General features: G+C 40.9%; 3 protein-coding genes across 3 annotated transcripts; 1 reads left to right on the plus strand and 2 right to left on the minus strand.

Annotated features, from left to right (window-relative positions):
* Positions 1-867: 867 nt before the first annotated feature.
* On the minus strand, positions 868-16,401 carry LOC311023614 (cell division cycle protein 20 homolog B-like). Its single transcript, XM_084025578.1, has 13 exons — positions 16,278-16,401; positions 15,960-16,019; positions 10,161-10,377; positions 9,477-9,565; positions 8,823-8,877; positions 8,620-8,736; positions 7,968-8,179; positions 7,725-7,819; positions 7,386-7,614; positions 6,991-7,116; positions 6,539-6,662; positions 5,929-6,022; positions 868-1,280 (listed from the first exon to the last, which is right to left on the minus strand). Exons 1-13 carry the CDS (start codon positions 16,305-16,307, stop codon positions 1,127-1,129), a joined length of 1,602 nt encoding a protein of 533 aa, XP_083881704.1. The 5' UTR covers positions 16,308-16,401; the 3' UTR covers positions 868-1,126.
* LOC311023616 (granzyme A-like) lies at positions 1,278-3,687 on the minus strand. The gene is made up of 5 exons (XM_084025580.1): positions 3,557-3,687; positions 3,284-3,419; positions 2,785-2,923; positions 1,850-2,125; positions 1,278-1,754 (listed from the first exon to the last, which is right to left on the minus strand). Exons 1-5 carry the CDS (start codon positions 3,618-3,620, stop codon positions 1,593-1,595), a joined length of 777 nt encoding a protein of 258 aa, XP_083881706.1. The 5' UTR covers positions 3,621-3,687; the 3' UTR covers positions 1,278-1,592.
* Positions 12,351-14,574, plus strand: gpx8 (glutathione peroxidase 8 (putative)). Its single transcript, XM_084024261.1, has 3 exons — positions 12,351-12,606; positions 12,771-13,032; positions 14,049-14,574. Exons 1-3 carry the CDS (start codon positions 12,403-12,405, stop codon positions 14,210-14,212), a joined length of 630 nt encoding a protein of 209 aa, XP_083880387.1. The 5' UTR covers positions 12,351-12,402; the 3' UTR covers positions 14,213-14,574.
* Positions 16,402-17,346: the final 945 nt, after the last annotated feature.

Here is a 17,346-nt window from a genome sequence, read left to right on the forward strand (position 1 = left end):
GATTCTACTGCCAATCAGGTGCAGCAAAGGTTATGCTATTAATGTCAATTAAGAGAGAGGCTGGCAGCCGGAAGTAACCATGTAGCTTGACTTTGAGACTCCATTGTGTGCATGCACAAAAAAAATTAATTAACTTTCTGTTCTTTCTGCTAGAAAAATATAGGGTTATAGATCATTTCGTGCATTTTCATCAATGGAAAGTTAAATTAAGAGTTGCACTTAAAAAAAAGTTTCTTTAGATGTAAAATGCAAAACGTCAGACCTTACAAATAACAACAGACAACCTTGGCTTTATGCTTTAAAATCCCCGACGACAGTTAAACATCCAACAAGACTCTACAGACTCTACAGCTGCTCTATGAGGCTCTAAGGCTAACAATGCTATATAACGCTGAACAATACTGTTGGAGGGATAATGCATCTTGATGCTTTTTTGTGTTTTCTATTCTATTCATTTCTGAAGTAAAACAAGTTGTAACATCATTAACGGTGTATTGAATCATCAGTGCATGTGGAACTTTCTGAGCTGCAGCGTTGTGGTGATATATTTATCTGAGAACCAGATGTTCGTGGTGACCTCACACGTTGCAGCGTCTCTTCTTGCACATTTTAACCGAGATGTTTAACCATAAGGGGTCTTTGTTTGTTTCTCTTTTCTTTTTAAAAGAAAAGAAACCACAAAGACTTGAGAAGGACTTCTTCACATCTATTGACATGCAACACATGCAGTTTATTTATTGTTGGATAATATCAAGTAGTGGCTGTTTGGACATAATCGCCACGGGGGGGGGGTGACACACATCTTTGACAAATATCAAGTAAAAACACATTAAATAGAGAGAATAAAGTGCCCAGATTGTTCAAAGTTGCATAACAATTTTTATTTAGATAAATATCTCAGTATCTCCTTTATGGAAACATACATGAAACAAAACATTAACATCATTTATCACAAATTACATGAATAAATAAATAAATGGTTATTAGTCCCATTTTTACAGTATATTGACAACAACAACAACAACAACGATACACTGCATAACAACTTCCACTGAGTCTACTTTCTTTTCACTGGTTAGGAAATACATCATTATTTACAAGGCTTATACAGGCTGCTTAAATTAGGTTAAAGCTGCAATGTATGGGCGGTCGGTGGCGCAGTGTAGGGCAGCCGCCCCATGTACGGAGGTTTAACGTACTCGACTCGGTGGTGCCGGGTTCGACTCCCGCCCAGGATGTATTTCCCACATGTTATCTCCCTCTCTCTCCCTGTTTCCACACTGTTTGAAAAAGGAATAAAAAGGCTTGAACAGTGCTCTAGCCAAAAAAAAAAGCTGCAACATATGACATTGAGCATTAATACAGCAGCAAATGTCCATTTGCTATGTAAAGATATTGTGGAGTGATGTCTACCTGAGAGAGAATGAAGTCGTTCTCCCTCTTTGTGCATGTTTTTTTTTTATTTTTGTACGAATGCCATGCATACCACCAAAAACAATTACATTTAATTGTGGGGCACTAACTATGTTAAAATAAGTTTGTCATTGGTTTAGCTTTGTCAATAATACAGAATAGTAGCAAACAAGGGGGGCTCATTCAATTTCAGACTTTTTCATTGTCCTTTTGATCCAAGTGCGTTGCTTTTCTGAGAGAAAAGCGTACACTCCGGGCTTATTAATCAGGCCACACTTCTTTCCAAAAGAAGTGACACCAACTAGCGCTCCATTGCACAATAGCGGGCCTCCTGAATCCCCCTAGAGAGACAATAAACACATGACACATCATCATTATTAGACACATACATGGCAGTTAAGGGGGGTTCATCCTGCAAAAAAAATTCCAAACTCACATTGCAGGTGTCGGCACTGTTTTTACCGTCTGAACCGGCACATATCATGCCTCTGGTGATTATAGGCTGGAGGCCGTAATATTCAGGAGAGTTGCACTTCACTCTGTCGATCACAGTCACATTGACAGACATCAGGACATCTGACGGATGCTTGCCGACGTTATTTGTTTTCCCCCATCCAGCAACCAGACAGCTGGTCCCAGCTGCTGGGTCTTTGACTTTGTTATCCAATGGGAGACATTTCACTGTCTTGGTTTGCTTCACCGGTTTGTCAAGCTGAAATTTAGAACAAAAACACAGTACTTGCTGACTGTCTGTATGTTGCCTTTAGCACTAAGCAAAGCACAAGAGATGTAGGTTTTCATGAACATGTGTCTCCCTCAAATGTTTTCTTGTTCCTCTGCCTCTCATCCCCGTCTCCACTCACATGATCAGTTCATTCGTCACTATTCCATTCATCTACTTACCTGTTTCTACTTTAATCAGCTCTGCAGTATATAACCTGCCCTTGTCCCTTTTCCCCCACTCATATGTGGTTCTCTGCAAATGGGCCGTTCAATGGCAATTTTTCTGGAACTGCTGTGGCGTGAAAATGACCTTGCTAGCTGCTAAATGTGTAAAATGTAACAACTTAAAGGTTGTGTAGATCATTTTTGTCAAAATGAATACAGAAAGTGTCATACAGAAAATAATATATTACACAACTAGAAAGCATAGAAATATATGAATAACATTTTAATTAGTATTATTAGTATTATTTAATCCCACCCTTCTCCATAATTCACATCTTCTGTTCATTCTATTCAGGAGAACTTATATTACTTGAAATCCTCCGGACATACCGATAGCAATGAATACAATAAATTACATTAAAAAAAATTTCGTCTGTGGCTTTATCTATAATGGTAATTCACTACTTGCTACTGTTAGCTTACCTTGAGCAGCATGAGGTCATTGACCTTATCTGCGACATCGTAACAGGGATGAGGAACACTTTGCTTAACCTTACGGACCTGCCTGGAGTCTTTCTCCTTTTCTTTTCTGGAGTGCACCCCGAGAAGCACCTTTTTAATGCTGACAGAGCAGAATACAGGATTTTATTAACTCACACGCACTGATAACATGCTAGGAGTGCATACATTAATAATACAATTGGGACTTCATCACAGTTGTGTCATATGTGCCTTATTACATTTATACATAGTTTAGATCATGAACTGCGATACATTAGTTTAAATGTCAGGGAGAAAAGCAGTCCCCTTCAAGTCTTGCATGCTTGTGTCCCGGATTATGTTCTTGAGAACTAGACTTTATAGAGTACAATATCACTTAAGAGTGTGTGGACATAATATATATATATATAATATAATATTTTATAAGATATTGCTCCACACAATATCTTTCATGAATAGGAAATAATCGTCTTGTTCTTACTTGGTACAGTGGGCAGCAGTCAGGACCCATTTTGGATCGATCAGTATCCCTCCACAAATCGGATCATCCATCAGAGCCATGAAAGGCAGCGAGTGGGGCTTCACTTCTGTCCCATCAATAATCTCAGAGCCATGACCTAAAACACAACACACACTCGGTTCATTAATGCAACAAAAAAGGTAGATACATTAGTCAATAACTGGTCTACCAAATAAACACAACTGAAATGTCATGTAATGAAAAGAAAAATGAAAAAAAGAATGTGCTACTGACTTGACTGGACAACGAGGAGGACCACACAAGAGACCAAAACAGTGGAATCCCTCAGACAGAACATTTCTTCTTATCTCTGGCTTTGATGTGATGGTGAATGCTCTGAAACCCACCTCGATGCACACACTTGTCTTTATGTGTTGAGCTCAAAGGATGTGGTCTGACCATGGAAACACATGAGTCAGCAGAATGGACGCAAGCACGACATGAGACTCGGTGAATAGATCTTCATTTAAGGAGCCTTGTGGTAACGTTTTTTTGACATTTCACTGCCGTCTGCGGCGTCCGATTGACACATTGTGTGGCCGAACGTGAAGCAGGTCATGTCAAGTCGGGGGTGTGGACGGTTCGCTCTGGTGGCGTGGGCCCGGTGTGAACCAGCGAACATGAGTGTGTTCAAAAAACATCACGTACTGACTCAGAGGAAATCATGACAGTGGAACATATTGGCTGATGTAACACCAGGCTGATGGAGGCGAATGATCAAGAAATAATAATAATAAAAAAGGTTTCACTGCTGGAAGAATTGGTGCCTATAGTGGCTGGGAGCACTGACTAAACAGTGGATGCAGGCCTCTCGTGGTCTTTTTGTGGTTTTCTTTTATCCCATGATTTCACCTTTTTTCAGTTGTTGCTTGAATTGTCATAAAAAAGGCCACTGGATGACAAGACAGGACTGTTTTATGTGCTATGGCTTTAATTGTTTGTTTTATTTATTGACGATTCTACTGCCAATCAGGTGCAGCAAAGGTTATGCTATTAATGTCAATTAAGAGAGCGGCTGGCCGCCGGAAGTAACCATGTAGCTTGACTTTGAGACTCCATTGTGTGCATGCACAAAAAAAATTAATTAACTTTCTGTTCTTTCTGCCCGAAAAATATAGGGTTATAGATCATTCCGTGCATTTTCATCAATGGAAAGTTAAATTAAGAGTTGCACTTAAAAAAAAGGTTTACTTTAGATGTAAAATGCAAAACGTCAGACCTTACAAATAACAACAGACAACCTTGGCTTTATGCTTTAAAATCCCCGACTACAGTTAAACATCCAACAAGACTCTACAGACTCTACAGCTGCTCTGTGAGGCTTTAAGGCTAACAATGCTATATAACGCTGAACAATACTGTTGGAGGGATAATGCATCTTGATGCTTTTTTGTGTTTTCTATTCTATTCATTTCTGAAGTAAAACAAGTTGTAACATCATTAACGGTGTATTGAATCATCAGTGCAGCGTTGAGCTGCAGCGTTGTGGTGACATATTTATCTGAGAACCAGATGTTCGTGGTGACAAACCTCACATGTTGCAGCGTCTCTTCTAGGACATTTTAACCGAGATGTTTAACCATAAGGGGTCTTTGTTTGTTTCTCTTTTCTTTTTAAAGGAAGAGAAACCACAAAGACTTGAGAAGGACTTCTTCACATCTATTGACATGCAAGACATGCAGTTTATTTATTGTTGGATAATATCAAGTAGTGGCTGTTTGGGCATAATCGCCACGGGGGGTGACACACATCTTTGACAAATATCAAGTAAAAACACATTAAATAGAGAGAATAAAGTGCCCAGATTGTTCAAAGTTGCATAACAATTTTTATTTGGATAAATATCTCAGTATCTCCTTTATGGAAACATACATGAAACAAAACATTAACATCATTTATCACAAATTACATGAATAAATAAATAAATGGTTATTAGTCCCATTTTTACAGTATTTGATTTCAAAGTGCAAAATGATAGCTTCAACAACAAGAACGATACACTGAGAACAACTTCCACTAAGTCTACTTTCTTTTCACTGGTTAGGAAATATATCATTATATACAAGGCTTATACAGGCTGCTTAAATTAGGTTAAAGCTGCAATGTATGGGTGGTCGGTGGCGCAGTGTAGGGCAGCCGCCCCATGTACAGAGGCTTAACATCCTCGACTCCCGCCCGGGACGTATTTCCCGTCATCTCCCTCTCTCTCCCTGTTTCCACACTGTCTGAAAAAAGAATAAAAAGGCTTGAACCGTGCTCTAGCCAAAAAAAAGCTTCAAGCATTAATATAGCAGCAAATGTCCATTTGCTATGTAAAGATATTGTGGAGTGATGTCTACCTGAGAGAGAATGAAGTCGTTCTCCCTCTGTGTGCTTTCAGTGCATGTTTTTTTTTATTTTTGTACGAATGCCATGCAAAAACAATGACATTTAATTGAGGGGCACTAACTATGTTAAAATAAGTTTCTCATTGTTGTCAGTTCAGAGCAGGTGTCAGGAAATGTGCACACTCCACACATTCACATACATTACAAAGAAAGTGAGCTTCTTGTGGTTTTTAAAAGGTCATCAACAACCCGTCCATGATCAGTTGTGTTGACAATTACATGCCCGAGATGTGAAACTGCTGGTCTGCTCCGGCAGAGAAAATCTGAGTGCTGTCAGCGTTTATGGCCAAGTGTAGAACTCGATGAGAGTGACCTGAAAAAAAACGTGATTCAACTTTGACCTTGAAATGTCTTCTTTCTCATGTTAACAGGGGTGTCTCATTATTTCATGTCACCACTATGACAGAGTAATAAAGAACTGAGGGATAAAGATGCTTTCTGTCATTGTCTTTTATGAGTTAGTTTCACTTACATGTCACAATTTCCATCACATCATAACAAAAATTTAAATTTTCTTCATAGTATTTTTAAAATTTTGCAAATGTAAGTCTCTCTTTGCCCCCAACAAATCACAATACCTCAGGAAACATGTCATAGCAAACGTAGTAACTTTTGATGCGTTTCATTCATAGTTTTGCTTTCCATGGAAGCCTAGGACATAAATGAGTCAGCAAAAACTGGCTGTTAAATATCTCAGCAATAGATGCAAGTCCAACTGTCACACTAATACTGATATATTAATATGACTCAGCATGTGTAATGATGCCTATGAGGCTGTTGTGAATGTGATGAGGGTATACGTTTGCACATGAATCATGAATTCTCTAACCTGTGATCTGGTAGACAGAGCTGAGGGAGGGAAACTCCCAGGACCAGCAGTTAACTTTGTGATGAGGAAGGCCGTGACCTGTGACCAGATATTTCTTCTTTTCAGCCCAGCGTAAAGAACAGATCTAGATATAGAATAGTCTGAATAAGAATAGTCTGTCAACATTTCTACACAGTAGGAAATACATCTGCCACATGTAAAGTCAACCCCGTAACAAAAATACATATTTCTCCTCTTACCTTACATGCCTTCTCTCTATTATAATGAGACTGGATGGCACTTGAATTGGTATTTTTTGGCATATAGTCCCATTATGTTGGAGAGAAGGCAGACAACTCTACGGTCAATATTTCGCACACTTGGCAAATTCATACCGAAACAATCTAGATTGGAAATAGCTTTACAGGTAAGAGGACATGTTTGATTTGGGGGTGAACTGTCCCTTTAAGCACCTGAGATTTTGTGTCGGCAGAAGTCACACAAGTCCCCGACTCTGTGTCCCAGATTCTGAGCTCTCCATCTTTCCATCCGCCTCCTGTGGCGATCACCTTTCTCTGCCACGGACACCATCCCATTGCCTGAGCACACAAACACGACGGTCAGCCGATTGTCTGGTTGTTTAAAGGGATCGGCCAATGAACATCGCAGGAACAACACTTAATAATAACAGTTATAACAGTTATAACAACACTGTAGCTGCAGAAGAATGAGAGATTAGCCATGGACAGACACAGAGGTGCACACTCACTCACTCACTCATCTACTACTAAGGATTTTCCTGGAGAAGATTTTTTCAAAAATCCCATGTACAAGGTTTTGATTTCTAAGTCATGAAGCATACACTGACCTTAACAGCGCTTGGCTGTTTCATCGTAGCGATTGGCTGATGTGACCCCGTGACCCCTGCAACGTCACTATTCCATATACGGAGAAGGCCCTCTGCGGAGCCGCTGGCCAGCCAGTCGTCTCCTGGTGACCACTGGAGGCTGCAGATCGCCTCCTTCTGGACGGCTGCGCCCACCAGAGGCGTGGGAGCCCGAGGGTCAAGGTGATGGATACGTCCGAGAACAGAGCCGCTGTAGGTCAGAGGAAATGCTTTACATTGATTGACTAAGTATGACGGGTTAGATTTGGATATTAATCAAGTTTATAGAATTAAAAATGATACTGGATACAACTTTCATACCTGCTGAGTAACTGCTGTTTCCAGGAAAGTGCTCTGACCACAGACAGGTGTGATGGTAGACACCTCATACTCTGCTTGTGTTCAACATCCCACAACTAAAAAAGTCAAAGAGTGAGGCGCCACAAACTGTCAACCTGCTGATGCAAACAGAAGTCACACCAGGCCCCCCCAAATACCACATTTGGTATGAATCAGTTTCCATGTACTTTGCACCGTTTTACTTGAAGCTCCATGAGCATGTACCTGTATCTCCCCTTGCCTGGTCCCGACACAGAGAGCTCTGCCGTCTCTGCTCCAGCTCAGACAGGAGACGGAGCTCAGGTAGGCTCGCCCTGGTTGTGGATTCTGGTACAAACGTCCCACCAGAGCACGAGTTTCTGAATTCCAAATGTAGACAGAAGAGCCCAGCGCTAATGCGACCATACCGTTACAACTGCAGTCGAGGAGATTGGTGTCTGAAAGGGAGATGGAAAAGAGAGAAGGGCTACAGACTGACTGAGTCAAGTGTTGAAAAACCTTTCATGAAAAAAGTTCAAATTCACTCAAGAAAATAAAAAAAATTTAAATACATGGACATGAAAGTTCATCTTGAGACAATCCCATCGATTGATTCAAGATGGCTGAAAATACTTCCCCAACAAACACACTATTTCCTCCTAAAGGACAGTTGCTAAGAAAATGACAGTGTCCAGCTGTTTTAGAAAATTAGCGAGCATTTTATTCAAATGAAACTGTATATTTGTGATCTTGAGTTTCCCAGAGAGGGTTGGTGAAGTGAAAAGTATAGAGAGACTTTCCATTTTTTGACCAAAAAAAAAGTCTATCCGTATTCTTTAAACACAGAGACAGAAAGAGAGCATCGGTTTTCTTTTGCAGGGTTGGTATCTTCTCTTACAGTAGTCGTTCAGCAGTGACGGTGCTGCCAACTTCATCACTGGCTTCCTCTGCTGACTCAAGGAAGTTTTGTCCAAAACAGCAAACGGCTGCAAAGCATGTCTTCTCTCCTCAGGACCTGCAATGGTAAAAAAATAAGATATAAAGCTAATATAATAATGTCATATCAGCAAAAGTGCACCAAAAAAAACATTCATGCTGTACTGTGAATCTGTTGAGCAATTCTGTGCTCTTGAACTGCAGCTCTCCACATCCATCCCTGCAAGAGACAATATTACTTTTAGATACATTTTTTTACATGATATTTTCGTTCATTTTCTTTTCATAACTGGTGTTTATGGTGACGGGTTGTTCTTTTTACCCTAATTGTGCAATATGCAGGATTCCGATCATTCATATTAAAATGCTTTTTGCTAACTAAAGAGCTAGTGGAGCAGAGAATGAGGTCACTCTTCTTCTGTGTGTGTTGTTATCAGAGCATCTTCTTGCTTTATTAACATAGCCGGCCAATTGCGTATGCTTTTAGTGCATGTCAGTACATGTGACATGCACTAACATCTCACAGAAAGCACCTTTAAGTGAACTCACAGCTTTTCTTATTTCACTTCAAGTAATCTTGCGTAATGAGATAAAAATTATTCTCTACCATTTTAAGTGAAGCTTCCAAAGAAACCAGGTCCTTTGTTGTGTTATTTTCCTTTAGCCATTATTGTTTCTTTGACATGATGATGTAAAAAAGAAAGACAGCATGCAGAAGGGAGTCTAAAACCACCTGCAACATCTTTGGTTTTGTTTCATGGGAAGTGGAAAATAACTTCAGTGGCAAAAGTAGCCTTTAAACAAGTTCTTTAAACAAACCTGTTGTGGGGCGTTTTCTGTGAAGGTGCGTGGTGTGTTTGGTGCTCTGGCGGCTCCACAGCGGGACGCGCCTCCTGCCAATACTCTCTCTGATTGAAGAGAGATAATATCACAGAAAACATTACATCACAAAACAGTGCTGCAATCGCAATCGGCCCTGAAATATGGTGGCATCACAGTTACAGTTACAAAATATTGGTGCACAAGCATTGTTAAATTTTTTATGAATCAGAATAATGTAATTTAATGCAGTAAAATATATAAAATACACCATTATCAGGCCTCTTAAATATAGGTGGAACTTTAGTTAAAATAATACTGCTGTTGAATTTGAGATGGCTAAACACTTCTGGAGGAAAATACATACAATAATGTGATAAGGGAAAAACTATGAAACCAGTGGCAGATGATCTATGTCTTTGCATGGTGAAAAAAAACAAAAACAAAAAAACAAAACAAAGAACAAAAACTGTAATTGAGTTAAGGTATTTTCTTCCAGCTACTTCTCAAAAACAGCAAACTAATTTAAGTGACTAGGAGTTTGGGTAATTCCCCTCCTGATCACAGTTTTGATGAGCTTGAGCAGCATCACAGACAGGCAGGTCTTCTATAATGTGTGTGTGTGTGTGTGTGTGTGTGTGTGTGTGTGTGTGTGTGGGTGGGTGTGTGTAGTTTTAACAATACCTTGGACGTTTCCATGCAGGACTCTCTGTGCTGGTTCATGGTGCCTCGGTGGAGAATCCAGCTCCAGTCTCTGGCAGACTGCGTCAAGCTCAAAACTGGGCTCACACTGCCACCCAGTGGCCAGTGGTGTACTCGCAGTGGGACTCTCGCTGCTGCTCCTCTGCATGATCCACGTCTTAAACCGCTTGTATGACACGCGATAGGCATTGTTTTGTCCCTGAGAAGACAAAATAAATGAATAATATAAATAAAATTACAGGTAATTTTAATAACCTCGAAATACTGAAAACTGACACAAACTTCATACTTCTGCAAATTTCAAAATGACATAACTTCACTAGTGTCAAGCAAGCTTTAGAGTTTTGATTCATTCACTTGACTTAGAAATTCTTGATTGCTGATCTTGAAAAGTCTTGATCTTAAAGGTTGAGTAGGAGGAGTTTGTTCAGACCTCTGTTCAAAGCCGCTCCCCCAGAACGCCAAACGAGTGCTCAAGATCTGCGGAGTGCACGCAATCAGGAAGTAAGCATTGACAGACAGGCAGGCCGTCCAATTATTTCTCCGGCCCAACACTTTTGATTGGACAAGGTTTTTAAAGTCCTGTCACGGCCACAGATGACATTTCAAAAAAATTAACAGAAATGCTTCTGAATTGAATCACCTACTCAACCTTTAAGAGAGCGGCAAGCAGACCGTAGATAGCTTGACTTTGGGACTCCAGCTTGCGTTTATGAATAGAATGACCTACTCTGCCTTTAATTATTTTAATAACTATTCCTACTTCTATATGGTTTTGATTCACGTGCATCATTTATGTGCCAGCTTTATGTTGCCAGTTTTGTCCAAAGGTTTATCTAAACACCATTAGTGTTGCTACGGGGGGTGGCTAGGGTGTCTTGGGTGGATGCTAGAATGCTGCCAAGTGATGTTCATGGTGGTAGCCACTGGTTGACCTAGTAACTGTATTTCTCCATACACTCTTAGAATTTTCAACTGAGCTAGCTAGCAAAACAATTTGTTAAGAGATGAGTTAATGCTGATGAAATGCATCCTCTTGACTACATTTCAGGAAAAAACTGTAGGCCTACAACACATGGCGACCTGCACTTTTTATACCATACTTCATTTTAGAAATCAAGGTGGAAATTAATTTCATATGTAACTGAATTACTTCCCTCAGAAACATGACCCATTTATTGGGTGTGCTCTAATAGCAGTGGCTCTCAAAAACCTGATGAGGCTACACAACAAGAAGTGTTACAATGCTTTAAAGCAGTGGCGTCATTAGGCCTATTTTAGGGGGGCTGAAGCTGAAGCCCCCCTAAAATATTCTTAAGCCCCCCTAAATAATTTTATGTTCATTTATTTTATTTTTTTTTACAAAAAAGTGCAGACAAATTCAATATAATGTGGCCAGAATATGAGTTTAAATAAATAAACCAGTTATTATTAACTTAAATGTGATCATAAATCTTAGTTTCCCTTCACTTCATAGTGGAAGCGGTAGAGAGTCAGAGTCAGTGCATCGTTATCCAGTCCATTCCACTTGTTGATATAGAGCATGCCCACATCACTGAAATCCAGGTACCTGGGTACATGCAGTGTGTGTACCGGGAGCGGAGCACACAGAACCGACTAGAGCAGCATTAGGAGAAGAACGTGAACAAGAATGGATATACGAAATTTTTTCAAGAGAGTAAGTGTTCATCACTGCTGATAGTAACAATAAGTTAGCTGCAGCCCCCCAGCTAACAACAGAAAGTCCCACGTAATTGCCAAATGCTCCCTGTTTGACAAATAAAAACCTGGCTTGCACACTCTGTAGCTGAGAGCCCCCTGTAGAGGAGGCAGCATTAGATGCGTGCTGTATATCTCTGTGCACGTCTTACGTTTGTTGTTTTGAAGTCAAAAAGTTACATTTCAGCTCAAAAAGAACTCTGCTACAGTAGCTAGCTAGTTAGTCCGAAATGGGCTAAGCCCCCCCCTGTCCTTAAAACCTAGTGACGCCCCTGCTTTAGAGTGCATAACTTTTAATGCAGCTCTTATTCTGGAGGAAGGAGCTCTTGACTTCCGGCAGTGCCGTTTAATGTTGCTCTTATTTTGGAGGAAGGTGCTCTTGACTTCCGGGGTTTCCGTGGTGATCACTAACTTCACTACGCTTCTTCGCCCGCGATCCGCCCCGAGAAGACTTTATGCAGCTGGAGCCCCCGACGCGACCACGGTTCGCTCTTCCCCCTCCAAGATGGAGGCCTTAGGGGGCTACCCTACCAAGTCCTCCAACCCGAAAGCCAAGACGTTGACGGTGCTGTTGAGTATGACAGTCAGCGTCGGCTGTTTGCTTCTCCTGCAGACGCAGCTAACGCCGAGGAAACCAACGGATTTCTATTCGTTTGAGGTGAAAGACGCGAAGGGGAGGACGGTGTCTCTGGAGAAGTACCGAGGAAAAGTAAGTCCACATCATCACCGGACAGATTCGGTTTGAAAGGAAAAGTGGTTTAAACTTTTGCCAGAGCTGTGGGGTGTCAGTCACCGGTGTGTTTCACCGCGTTAACCGCACTTCTCATCGCACCGGTTAAGTACATCTCTGGTGCTTGTTCCTCTCGTCTACAGGCGTCTCTGGTTGTAAACGTGGCGAGTCGCAGCGAGCAGACGGAGGCGAACTACATGTCTCTGCAGGAGCTGCACCGGGAGCTGGGCACCTCGCACTTCAACGTCCTGGCCTTCCCCTGCGGACAGTTCGGGGACACCGAGACCGGGAGCAGCCGGGACATCGAGGCTTTCGCCAAGTCCACCTACGGCGTCACCTTCCCCTTCTTCAGCAGGATCAAAATAATGGGCTCAGAGGCCGAGCCCGCTTTCAAGTTCCTCACAGGTAGGTGTATCTGGACCTTAGATAAATACATCAACAACTAAAGTATTTGTATGCCTTCCAGAAATGATGTCCTAAACACAATATACACCAACATACAAATCACATAATTATGCATCCTCATAGGAAAAACTAACTTTATTCATGTGTTTTAATGTTGGTTACATTTATATTTATGTGGAGCTAGAAGAACTATGAACGCATGTTGTTTCTGAAACGTAACATGTTATTCAAACTGAATGGAGTTTTTTTAAATATAGGTTCATATATATGCTACATATCTGCTTAAATAACATTTGTATCTAAATGAAGCAGCTGCTGATTGTAAGTCAGTGGTGTAAGGTAGTTACAACGGGTCCCAGGCACGCTATTTAATAGTTTTTGAAGTTAATATTTATTCTTTTTTGTAGAATAAGCAGCATGTGATTAGGTGTAGATTACTTCTTACTATGTTATAAAAATAAAAGAAAGCTGGATGGATCACAAGTCTACTCTAACACATGGATGGAGGTCCTGTCAGACCCCCCTGCACTGCCTGCACTCTATATCTGTCTATGTTATGCCTCTGTCCCAATATCAAGTGTGTGAATGTAATGAGTCATAACAAAACATACCATCATTTGTCATACCGTTTGTATTGTAGCTGTCTCTTAGTTGTCTTTAATTTTGCTTCAGTGTGATAAGGTAACTTGAACTGTTGCTAAATCTGGTTATTTCGTGGTTATTTCGTGCTTTTTAATGACATACACCAGGTTTTGATATATATTGATTTAGTATATATTATTATTATATATTTTTTATCAATATCATCCTCCTAGTAGAGAGGACAACAATGTGCATTACCTGCTATGAGGTTCAGGTTTGATGTAGGTCAGTCAGACATAAGCAAGGAGCAATAATATTTATTTACAAGTTTATTCATGAAAACGTGGAAACGTGCAAAGCAACGTGGGAGTTCCTCCCTCAATTTGAGTTTGTAAGATGAACCATTAACGAGTGCATTCTTAAACATGTTTCAGATTCTGTGCAGAAAACTCCTAAGTGGAACTTCTGGAAGTTTCTGGTGAATCCGGAGGGGAAGGTGGTTCGGTTCTGGCGGGCGGACGAGCCCATGGAGAGCGTTCGCCAAGAGGCCACGGCGTTGGTGCGAGGAATCATCCTGAAGAAACGCGTGGAGCTATGATGGCGACGGACACATTGGTGTGCGTGTGTTACGTCAGTGTTTTCCTGTGTGCTGGCGGCGAGGAATGACTGGACTCTAAAGTGTGCTTTGGGTGAGATGCACGTTAAAGAAGGTCCACTTCAAGTCATTCAGGGCTATTGAAAGTGTGTGTGTGTGTGTGTTTGGGACCATCCTGTGGTTAATAATGACAATCATGAAGAACATTCCTTATCATGACCACTGCTGCAGCTGAAGGATCGTTTAGCCATTAAAGTGTTGGATATATGTAATTATTTTTTACAAATGTTAAATGTTACAGTTTGGCTTAGTCTGTACTTTGTACCATCTCTCTCAAACGTTTGCATTAAAATCTATTTCTTATGGTGGAGCATAACTTTCTTTTAGCCCATTTTGACTGATTTGAGCCCAGCAAATTGTGAAACACCCATCCAACAATAAAACAATGCCATAATTAGTTGATTGAGTGAGAATGAGCTCTGGAACTTTTGTTCGGGTTTTGAAGCCAACTTGCAAGTAATTGCAACGCAAATGGCATATTGTGATTATTTGGCTGCTTTCCATCAAACACACAACCGCAGCAGAAACCCGACCTGTCTGAGTTCACAGAAGCGGATGTTGATTGCAGAATTCTCCTTGGTGTGGATTTAAATGGACAGTTGGAGGGCAGCAGCAAGTAAGCTGGCACGCAGAATCAACCAGCTAACAAGACACTGCCTACCAGCCACCCACGATGAAAGAGAACCGCAAAAACGATCTGTAATAACGTTTCTTAACATCTCACAATCCTACTGGATGCTTGTCTTGAGCACTGAGCGACAAACGTAACCGTTCAGGTAGCGGAGCAGCGTGAGCTGGCAGAACAAACGTCAGCTAACGTTGCACTGCCTCCCGAGCGGCCACAAATCACAGGCCTGCTCCCCGCCTGTGTGACTATGTTAACCTGATGTCGAGTTGAATGGGTTTCATTGTGCCGAAAGCACAATTTAAAGGTTCACCCCAAAATCAAAAGTACATATTCTCTTCTTGACTGGAGTTTCCTCGTTTTGGTGATCTTGGCTGTGGAGATGTCTGCCTTCTCTAGACGGCACTTGGCTTGTGGTGCAAAGTGCCCCCGAAAAAAATTAATAAAAAAAAACTCAACAGCAATGTCTCTTTCAAGAAAGACCCCGGTTACCCAAGACCTTGAGAGAAAAATAATATCATACAAAAAAGGGGCATTCCTGTTCAACTCAATGTCGGAGGATAGTCAGAGCAGCAGCCAATTTGATGTGTCATTGCAACTGTAAACCAAGTTACGATAAGTTATTGAGTAAAATTGAGCAACTTAGCTAAATTACCTATCTTTCTGATCAGGTGGGTTGCCTGCTAATTCCACCATGCTTTAGTCCTACACTGGTTACAGAAAAGGAGCCGAGCAGCACTGGGTCGGTGGTTGTATTCTGTTTCAGTGGAGCAGTTTTATACATGAAACTACTCGCAACAAGGTTGATCATAAAGAGCACTGCAGGTAAGAGGAAAAATAGGTGTTTTTGAAATTGGGGTGCCTTTTTCTTTGGGAGGCGGATGAACCTGCAGCGTCAGCAGCAGGATGTTTGAGGTCAATGGGTGGCAGCAGTGAGGAGTGCAGCTGACAGCTGTCAATCAGATAGCACAGCCAGCAGCAGGACACTGCCACACTGTCACCACCAGCTCAGGCTGGAGACGTGGATGCAGCCACAGCCGTTAACCCTTCATTTTACCCCCTTACCTTGACTGAGTAGTGTCTTCTCTTTCCTGCAAAATCACTCGGCATTCTCCTCATATTGTCCTGGTTAAAAAAAGAAGAAGATCATTATCATCAAAAACAACTTTCTTATAAGGACTATTTGAAATAATCACTCATAAAGTTAAGGGTTATATTATTAGCAGTAAATGAGTGTTATTTTATCAGCATATAACAGTTAAACAAGTTTGCCACATGTTGCAGTAAATGCACCAAAGAGACGCGTGTGTTTGGATTTTGAAGTGGTTGCTTGGACACACCTGCCCCTATTTTTTAAAAACACTATTTAATAACCATACTCACCAAGTCATTTGAATCTCCTGTGAAGTCCATCTCCGGTCTCCATTACTTGCGTAAAAACCACCGTTCCCGTCCTTTTCCGTCTGTGTGAGGACGCGCTCGTGCCTGGTGCCCCTGTCTGCTCTCGTGGACGGGATCAGCTCCTAAATAGTCCCTCCGGGCGGACAGCGGAGCGGGAACCGCACCGGCGTCTGCGCTGCTATTGGTGGTTAGGTCAGAGGGCTTTTTTTTTTTATTGTTAACTAGTCACTGGGATTCTCTCCGCGTCCTTGTTTCCACTGGAAACAAATAGATACAGTAAAAAGAAGGAAAAAGGGCGGTAATGTTTTAAAGGTGGAGGCGGCAACATGTTATCAGTGAATGACCCGGACAAGGACAGACTTATTTCTTAATGCCTGACTCAGCCTATTCTGTCATTTGCATGGAGATGAAGAACACGTCATTCTAATGATAGAATGATATCATGATTCAATGAAAATGATTAGTATTAGGATATTAATAGGAAAGATGACGAGGGCATCCATAGAGATAAAAATACATATTTAGTATATATATTTCTACAGTAGCCATTTAAATCAGGGAATAGTGTTATCATATAGTGTGAAATCATATATATATATATATATATATATATATATATATATACTTTTTGTTTGTTGTTAAATTATACACGACATCTCTTGAATCACACAAATAACTCTTGAATCAAGCTCCACGTTCAACAGTTTATGCCAAAAAAATACTTTATTTTATTTGAGTTGTAAAGTTACACATTTCTATGTACAAAAATGAAATAAAAAGATAAATAAAACGATGGATTCTAGAGAGAATTTTAAGTTAAATATTTTAAATTAACAACTAAACTGCAAAATAGTGTCTGCTTTAGCTCAAATAAAAAACAATAAAATAATTAAAACACACACACACACACATACACACACACGCACACACACACACACACACACACACACACACACACACACACACACACACACACACCAAATACACAGCATTTAATGAGCATTTTGGAACAAGGCTGTTTAATGACGAGCTGCTCTCGCGCTAAGTGGGC

The sequence above is a fragment of the Eutrigla gurnardus genome (assembly GCF_963514095.1).
Source record: "Eutrigla gurnardus genome assembly, chromosome: 13".
Classification (NCBI taxonomy): Eukaryota; Metazoa; Chordata; class Actinopteri; order Perciformes; family Triglidae; genus Eutrigla; species Eutrigla gurnardus.

What these genes read in the sequence shown, in the direction of transcription:
- LOC311023616 (XM_084025580.1), bottom strand. Translation starts at nt 3,620, where the DNA reads ATGTTCTGTCTGAGGGATTCCACTGTTTTGGTCTCTTGTGTGGTCCTC. An exon ending in CCTCCTCGTTGTCCAGTCAA is followed by an intron (nt 3,420 to 3,556) that starts GTCAGTAGCACA and finishes GTTGTGTTTTAG; the next exon opens with GTCATGGCTCTGAGATTATT. An exon ending in ATGACCTCATGCTGCTCAAG is followed by an intron (nt 2,126 to 2,784) that starts GTAAGCTAACAG and finishes TCTAAATTTCAG; the next exon opens with CTTGACAAACCGGTGAAGCA.
- gpx8 (XM_084024261.1), top strand. Translation starts at nt 12,403, where the DNA reads ATGGAGGCCTTAGGGGGCTACCCTACCAAGTCCTCCAACCCGAAAGCC. An exon ending in TGGAGAAGTACCGAGGAAAA is followed by an intron (nt 12,607 to 12,770) that starts GTAAGTCCACAT and finishes TCTCGTCTACAG; the next exon opens with GCGTCTCTGGTTGTAAACGT. An exon ending in CGCTTTCAAGTTCCTCACAG is followed by an intron (nt 13,033 to 14,048) that starts GTAGGTGTATCT and finishes AACATGTTTCAG; the next exon opens with ATTCTGTGCAGAAAACTCCT.
- LOC311023614 (XM_084025578.1), bottom strand. Translation starts at nt 16,307, where the DNA reads ATGGACTTCACAGGAGATTCAAATGACTTG. An exon ending in GAAGACACTACTCAGTCAAG is followed by an intron (nt 10,378 to 15,959) that starts GTAAGGGGGTAA and finishes TTGTCTTCTCAG; the next exon opens with GGACAAAACAATGCCTATCG. An exon ending in AAACAGCAGTTACTCAGCAG is followed by an intron (nt 7,615 to 7,724) that starts GTATGAAAGTTG and finishes TCTGACCTACAG; the next exon opens with CGGCTCTGTTCTCGGACGTA.